General features: G+C 36.2%; 1 protein-coding gene across 1 annotated transcript; it reads right to left on the minus strand.

Moving 5' to 3' along the window:
- Positions 1-1,670: 1,670 nt before the first annotated feature.
- dld (deltaD) lies at positions 1,671-7,956 on the minus strand. Its single transcript, XM_041250729.1, has 11 exons — positions 6,857-7,956; positions 6,368-6,667; positions 5,780-5,840; positions 5,404-5,661; positions 4,628-4,688; positions 4,176-4,306; positions 3,901-4,070; positions 3,573-3,789; positions 2,678-3,464; positions 2,437-2,551; positions 1,671-2,326 (listed from the first exon to the last, which is right to left on the minus strand). The coding sequence occupies exons 1-11, from the start codon at positions 6,908-6,910 to the stop codon at positions 2,321-2,323; spliced, it is 2,160 nt and encodes a 719-aa protein (XP_041106663.1). The 5' UTR covers positions 6,911-7,956; the 3' UTR covers positions 1,671-2,320.
- Between the last annotated feature and the right edge of the window lie 804 nt (positions 7,957-8,760).

Below are 8,760 nucleotides of genomic sequence, written 5' to 3' on the forward strand. Positions count from 1 at the left end.
ACTTTATTTGTGTTCTAATTTCATAGAGTTTTTAGGATAAATTGTCTCACCTGGTCAAATTAAAGATATTTATGTTAACATGTCTTTGTGTAGTCTGTTTTTAATCTATATGTATGACAATGGGTGTCCTTTTAACTGGGGGGATTTTATCCTTATACTTTTGGCAAATTACACTATCAAATGGAAATTAATTGTATACAAATAATAACAGTAGTTAATGGCAAGTATTTTCTTTTTTGTGGCTTTAATAAAATGTACCAAGAAATAATAGCAACATACTTTAACAGAATGTCGCATATTTTAGCAGAACATGTACAAACGTGCTAAACAGTTATGGTCAAATATTCTGTAAAGAAGAAAAAAGCAAACAAAGCTGGGTGCCAAAAAATGTACAAATATATCAGCTTGTTAAACTGTGGCTCTCATTGTGTGCTGTTTATGGTCTGGCAAATCAGTTTTGAAGGGTTCTGGTTACAATTTGCTAACACTATTTCTGCACCAAATAGATATATAAAGATAAATACAAACATAAACAGATAACCAGACAAATGCAACAAAGTATGAAAAAGAATGCTCAAACTGTATTCTTTGACATAATCTACATTAATAAAATACAATAAACACAATTCAACCTATAAACATGTTTAATGTCAATATACTGCATTTTGAAATGGTAAACAGGTACAACTTTTTTTTTTTTTTTTTTTTTTTAATGCAGGAATAAATCCAAAAAAAAAAAAAAATTCCAGACAATAGGCACTCCCTAACAGTATACATATAGTAAAATTGAATTATCAAGAGAAGGGTGACCAAAGGGCCAAAATTGGGCCCTCCAGATATTAGAATTCAGCCCATTGATTTTAGCAAATGTATTTTAATATAAATATACATGTTTGCTCCAGTTTGACTGTAAACTGTAGTATAATCGTAGCTGAGTAACGCAAACCCATGTGTGTTTGAGTGAATGAAATTACATAGGAAACATATACACATATTCATATCTTTACTATAGGAGTCATACAGAACATTTTCAATCACAAAGTATACTATAGGGTACCAGCTCAGTATGGGCTTTACACGGTTGGTCTCCTCATTTTGAAATTCATTCATTTACAAAATGCTACTTAACAGTTTGTTTTTCTGGTGTTCTTTTCAGAAGCACTTGGATTGTGAGGATTCCTTAGAATATCCTTAGATCAGTCTAGTATCCACCATACAGCAGCTGTAAACACATGTGTAAAGGCCTGCGCATTAACAGCTCTGAAGCTAGCATTAGCAGCAAATATAGCATGAAACCAGCTGCTAATTATTCATGTTACGTCTGTATTCTTTAAAGATTAAACCAGTGTGTGCCATGTACAGGTATCATAAATTTCCCCATTTTTGTAGACTTAATATCCCATTACTGATGTAATAATGTTCAGCATGCTCAGCATGCTATTCCAAAACAGTGTGTAGATTAACAATATAGTTTAAAATGTGTATAATCATATATATATATATATATATATATATATATATATATATATATATATATATATATATATATACACACACACACACACACACACACACACACATACACTATATATATATATATATATATATATATATATATATATATATATATATATGTGTGTGTGTGTGTGTGTGTGTGTGTGTGTGTGTTTTGGAAACATATTAACAAAACAGTAATAAAACAACTCAAATAACATTTTGCGAAATAATTCATAAATACATTTATGTACAAAAAATAGTCACATAGACCCGAAGTGCCTTTGTACATATTTACGAAAATTTAAATTATAAAAAAGTAAAACATCACAAAATAGATAACGTCACAAAAAACAAAATTTTAAAATTACAGCTTCAAAAAATAACACACAATTTTTACAGTATTTAAAAAAAACTTTCTGAAAGCAGTGTTTACTTGTGGCTCAGAACATTCTGAAATGTACACTGCAGGCAGTGCAGACTGCTTACACAGTAATCAAGTCCATTCATGTAAAATAAAAAAAAAAGCAACTGTCCATAGTGCAATGAGGAAATGTCCTATCAGGCAGTGCAACAGACATCATTGAGCACAGTCACGGAGCACAGTCCTGGGAAACAGGAATCCTTGAGAGAGCAAGCCATCAGGGCCAAACGTCTATTGCTTTTTGCAACCACTGTGCTAACTTTAGTACAGATCCAGCTCATTCTGTATATTTTTTAGTCTCAAAGCAGCAGTCACTGAAGGAATCCTTCCCTCCATTTGAGCAGCATTCATCGGAGTAATGCCTCCTTCGATCAAATGAACAACAGCTTTCCTATGGCACTTTCACACCTGGAGAGAAAATAGAAAATACATTTAGTTTAAAAGGGCTCTGGCGCTCATACTTTACTGCATAACACTTACACAAATTGAAGGAATACGAGGATTCAAGTTATACTAACCTCAGTTGCAATTATACATTCATCTTTTTCTTCAGATATGACATACACAGACTGGTACTTTTTGTCTTTTGACAGGGAGTACACCGATTCTGGACGTTTTTTTTCTGAAGACTCGCTGTTAAGGAAAAAGAAGAAGAAAATGTATATTAAATTTTAAATTCCTAGAGCATACTGAACCCCTATTTTTCTGCTCAAATAAAGTACATAATCTATGTTATTTTAAAATGCTTTTGATATTTACCTCTTTAAATGTACTGCACTTTTCTCCTCCTGTTCAGAATCAGAAGCATCACACTTTGAATCACTTTTATCATGCTCTTCTTTGACAAAATCTTCATGCTTTAGCTCGTGCACAAGATTGTAATCCACAGATGGATATCTAACTTTGTACCCATTTTTCTCCCCATTGCTGTCCCAGTGAAAGTCTACTTTCTTGTTGGTGTTCTTAATCTGGGTAGCCCCAATAACACTGACTGAAATGTCCTTTTCACGCTGAAAGTCGGTCAAGTTGTTCATGGTTTCTATTTCGCTCTTGCAGTTATCCGGCTGGTGTTGTCTCTTTTGCATTTTAGCCCTGATGCAGACCACAATTACAGCACATCCCAGTAACAGCATAAGAACCATAATAATCCCAGCACACACTGCAGACCAAGGAAACTGTCCATCTTTGCCTTCTGTGTACCTCTGTGTTTGGTCCTCAACAGCAGGCTGCTCAGGCAGCAGGAACTGGCAGTTAAGTCCACCATACCCTTGGGTGCAAGCACAGACATATCGGTTGTTCCTCTCATGGCAAGTAGCCCCATTGTGGCAAGGGTTGTGCTCACATTTGCTGACAGGTGAACTACAGTTCTTGCCAATATATCCTGGAGGACAGGTGCAGGTATAGTCATTAACATCATCCTGGCAGGTTGCACCATTTAGACAAGGGAAGGCAGAACATTCATCAATGTTGTCACTGCAGTGCGTTCCTGTGAAACCATCTGGGCACTGGCAAATATATTCATTTCCAAGGTCCATACACTGAGCACCTATAAAAGATAAAAGTAAAGAGTGAGTTTTTTGTTCTTGTTCTGTTTTATAATTTTAGCTCATTTCATTTCTTTTTTTTTTTTAATTTGTGTTATTTCAACTTTTACCATTTGCACATGGATTGGAGCTGCAGTGGTCAATTTTCTTTTCACAGTTGAAGCCAGAGTAGCCAACTGGACAGCGGCAGGCATATCCACCTTCAGGGTTATCGGAACACCGTCCACCATTGAAGCAGGGCCCATCAGCACAGGTCATTGCACTCAGTTCGCAGTTTTTGCCATAGAAACCAGGTGGGCAGGTGCAGGTGAAGCTGTTTTCTAGATCCTGTTGTTTTTTAAAAAAGTTATCTTTTTTTAAAATGTGAAATTCTCAAACCACACAAAGCAAACAAAGAGAACATCACATTCATGTTAATATATGTTTAAGAAAACTTACAGTGCAGCTTCCTCCATTCCTGCAGGGGTTATCATCACATTCATTGATCTCAATCTCACAGCTGGCGCCAGTGTATCCAGGACGACAAGAGCAGGTGTAACTTCCCTGGCCAGTGTTGGTGCAAGTGGCTCCATTCATGCAGGGCTTGTGATGTGTGCAGTAGTTAAGATCTTCAAGGGAAGAAAAACAGTTTTTATTAGACTTTGTTTTGTAATGATACAAAGCTAATATGACATTGAATTAGATATATTAAGAATTACATATTAAGAATATACCTTGGTTACAGAAGAGACCACCCCAGCCCTCTTGACAGTTGCACTGCCATGGCTGATGGCAGGTACCATGGAGACAGCCTGGGTAACGGATGCACTCATCACAGTAACGGCCTTGCCATCCTACTCGGCATCTACAAAGGAAAAAGAATCATTGGTCAGACTTCACATAGTTGGAAAGTTACCTTAATCATTCCAAACAAATCATGGCCAGATAAACATAATAAGGATTTCTTAAAAAGTCATACACAATCTGGTAAATTCAGCTCAAATGCAGTATCAGCTTTCAGTTGCTCTAGACACTTGTTTAGTGTTTACTGTAAAAAAAAGTACATTCTACTATGGAACTGTAATCTCACTAAATTGATATAAACGGTATTTGTGTTTGTCATGTTACAGTAATCTGTTGAGTTACTAGCCAGAACCTACAAAACTATTTAACCATAAATACTTACTTGCATTCACCAGGCTTGTCACAAATTCCATGTTGTTCATCACACCCTGGGAGACAAATAGCTGCAAATAAAAAGCACTCACATAAGCATATTGAAAACATAAATCACTGACATATGTTAGTTCTTGTTTACATTTTCTTTGAACTAGCCCTTTCAGTAAATCTAGGATAATGTATTCTGTGAGGGCCAGGCCTTATCACTAGGATGAACTTTCTGTTAAACACAGTTACACACAGACAAAAGCGGGACACACAAAGACTCCTTTTCTCTTTCCTGTGGGTCATAAGTCCCCTTTTTCATTCTGTGCACACAGCTCCACCTCTTAATATCCCTGAGTCAGTGCAGATAAGAGTGGACAGCTGGTGTGCAGGGTGCCAGTGCAGGACAGCTGCTCTATTGTCTACTCTCACTCAGCAGCTGCCCCCTGCAACAATACCCCACACTCCTCACCCAATCAGCACAAGGCATGCTTCCTAACAACCAATCAGCCATTATATCTAATCTATGGCACATGCACACACATTATTGTTCTGCAAACTTTTCTTATTTAAATAAATCACCTAAGATAACAGAAGTTGTCAAGATTAATGTGCTTGTTTATAGTAAGAACAATAATAAGCCTACATGATTTAAATTCAACTCGATAATAATAATAATAATAATAATAATAATAATAATAATAATAATAATAATAATAATGTTATGCTAAAACGTTTAGCTAATATAGACCTGTGGATATTATGATGGTGTTAACCTGGAGGCACCTAATAACGTACCTTCAGTACAGTATTGTCCTTTCCAACCAGAGTTGCAGGCCTTCTCACCACGTTCTCCACAGGTGAAGTGACCAAAGGCATCGTCCCGGGGGCGACAAAAAACAGAACATCCTTCGCCATAGTAATGTTCATCACAGACGAAACGGTAGGAGTATTTCAGTTCAGTCCTGCCGCTAATCTGAATGTCCTGTGACCACTCTTCTCCTACAGTCAAGTGTCTCTGAGTAGCCACGCGACTGATCAGGCGATCTGGATTTTCTACAAAAATAAATAAATAAAATACAGACACATTGTTATACACACATCGAGAAATATGTTTAGAATTCGCTAGGTTATCGTCATGTTATATATCTGTCTATTTATAAATCTTAGGTACCTGTTGAAAGGTCGTCCGGAGTATCTGTGTGCAGTGCTTCAATGATGAGAGAAAACGTTCCCTAGAAAAACAATAAGCAAAATAAATATAGAGAACTAACATGACTAACACTTTAGGTTCCATTGCTGTAACATTTTACAAGATGAATGCCAGCTAGTGCTGTTTTATTAGAGTGGTTTTACAATGTAAAGGCAGGATATTGATTAATGAGATGCTGTTGTCATTAATCTTCACGCTTAATTCCCCTAGTTTCACACTTGTGGATCGCTGTAAAATGCAGCGTTTCGGAATTTCACGCAGGGCTGGCAATTTTACCAGCTCTGTTAATGTGTATTTCCCACATCAGTAACATTTGTTAAAACGTTTAAATTATAATCGGGATTGATACATGTGTTATTTATTGAATATAAGAATACATTCATAGAATAGACTTAACTACAGTACTTTAGTTTTTTTTAACTACAGTAATTCATAGCTAAGCTTTTTGTAGGAATAATAACATCTAAATATTCGTTATACCTACAAAATGCTTAGGTATGAATTACTGTAGTTAAAATATTTTTAAAATGTTATAAAAGCTGTACTTACTGGCCATGTAAATCCAAACGCAAATGTGATGGGATTGGTGAAGGTTATGTCTGAAGTTGTCTCGGGCACTTGGAAGGAGTTGGAGCCCAGCACAGGAGTCACGGCACTGCCATATGTACAAGGGGGTTCTGGAGAAACAGTTGTCTGGTAGTGCTTCAAGCAGATTCGGAAGAATGTTTTACATTCACACTGCAACAGTCCAGTATCCGATCCAGCTTTGCAGCAGTTCATGTTTCCCATCACACCTTTCTTGTTCAGAAATTCTTGCAATTTCAGCTCAAAAACTCCAGAGCAAAAACCCTGTTCAAATAAAAAGCAAAAACATTGGAGAGAAAAAAATATATATTTGGAGACTCAACTGACCGCAAAGCAACATGTTATGGTGACACCACTTCAGACCCTATAATTACTTTAACATTTTTTTTTTCCCTTAACATAACAATGAAATATCTAATGTTGTAATATTCTTAAATTAAATAGCGTTCTTACCTGGCATATCAAGGCACAGATGATGGAAAGTATAATAGGCGACTGACGTCCCATTTTTGTATTTCTTTTGCAAGCTGTAGTTAGTCACAGAGGGTTTGGGTAGTGCTGTTACTCCCAGCTCAACTGATTAATGTAGGTTGTGTTTTCCCTTTCAATAGTCCCTTATTCGTAAGATACGCCCTTTCTTAAATGACTGGCAGCTCTTGTGAATGGCAAGAGTGGATGGACCGTTTTGTGATAGAACGTGGTGTTCTGAACAGCTTCTTTTACTTTATTTTTTCTTCACAAGCACGGTGTTTCTGTTTGCAAACGAAACAAACAAAAAATATCTTTGAATTCCCAACAGAGAGAACAAGCGAGGTTCCCGAGTGAGATTGGGGATGATCTCGAAGTTCCTTGCCAAGTAATAATTCCAATTTGAAATTAAATTGCAGTTCAACACAGATTTTGGCTCGTAGGTGTAAAATAGAGCAGAAGAAAGTTGAGATGATCTTTGTTTTTTCTTTCGCTGGTTGTTGTAAGCAAAGACTTTACTGATCCACAATTAGCTTTCTCATTTGCTCGGCGTGCAGTTGTATGAGTGTCTGATGTTGCCGGTAGCCAGTCGTCGTTTATATACAGCCTGTCGCCTGCATTGGTAATGAGATGCAGATGAGCTGCCCCCAATCTGGCGAGAGCTGTCACAAAGGGGCCACTTTTCAAAACCCTCCTCTCAAAAGATCGCCAAATGGTCACTGAGCTGTAAAATGTGCAACCCTTCCCCAAACCAAAAAACACCCTCATTTACATTCCTACAAATTCTTAACCATAAGAATCCTTTGCGCCCTTTCATCGTGCGAAACTTTAAATCGCTACACACTCCAACTAAACTTAAGCAAAACAACTTTATCCTTATGAAATTAATGTATTACGAATTTAATTGTAATAATACGGTGTTCTTTGCTGTTTCAACTGTTAATATTTTTAACTGTATATGTTAAAAAAAGTGAAATAAGGGATTTTTTTTTTTTTTTTACATTTTATTGGTTTCATATATTTCCATGTGATTTAGTTAAGCAATCTCAAATGTACAGATTCACATATTTTCACAAATCTTTGGATTGTCTTATATATATATATTATTTCACTGATTTTTTAATTTTTTTTTTTACAATTGGTCAAATGAAAACAAAACGCAAACTGCATATAAGTTTTTATTTTTTTATATCAAATTTAGAAAAAAGTTACATAAATAAAATAGGACAAGCAAATAATAACATTTTAACAGTCTAAAACTTAACAGTAAAATATTTTGTAACATTACAATTCACCCAGTAACATATTAAACCATTAGTCTATGGTAGTGTAGGTTACCTTTCATTAAAATAATCAATTTTTTGCCAGTCCTGTTTACTTCAAGTTCAATCTTAATAATAGTCCTAGGCTATTTATGTCGTTCTAGGGGGATAAAATCAAGGTTAACACACTTGCTGTTCACTGATCAAAAGTTCTGGGAATTATTTTTTAGAAAGTGTGTACAACTTTATCAAGGTTTGAACACTTTGCCTTTGTGTCTGGGGGAGGGGACTTTTAAAAGTATGTAAAGGTTTTGTTAACTTTGTATAGCTATAGATTTTTTCCCAACACTTTTAAGCTGGGTGAAAAGTGGGTTGGTGTGTGTGTCGTTCGCGTGGCTGTCATTAAGGCACTTTGTTACTGTGTGAAGGATGAATAAGTTGGTTCTTTGTGCTCTCAGCTGTATGGTAATTCAGGCAGCACCTGCTCGCTCTACAAGTACAATATAACTGAGAGAAAGAGCTCCCCTCGGCGCACGCTGCAGCCTCTACAACAATACAAAAGCATCCTTCCAGCCAAAAAACTGCAGCAACCGTCACCTCATTATTTCCACCATAAGACACTGGAAC

The sequence above is a fragment of the Polyodon spathula genome, chromosome 5 (genome assembly GCF_017654505.1).
Source record: "Polyodon spathula isolate WHYD16114869_AA chromosome 5, ASM1765450v1, whole genome shotgun sequence".
NCBI classification, from domain to species: Eukaryota; Metazoa; Chordata; class Actinopteri; order Acipenseriformes; family Polyodontidae; genus Polyodon; species Polyodon spathula.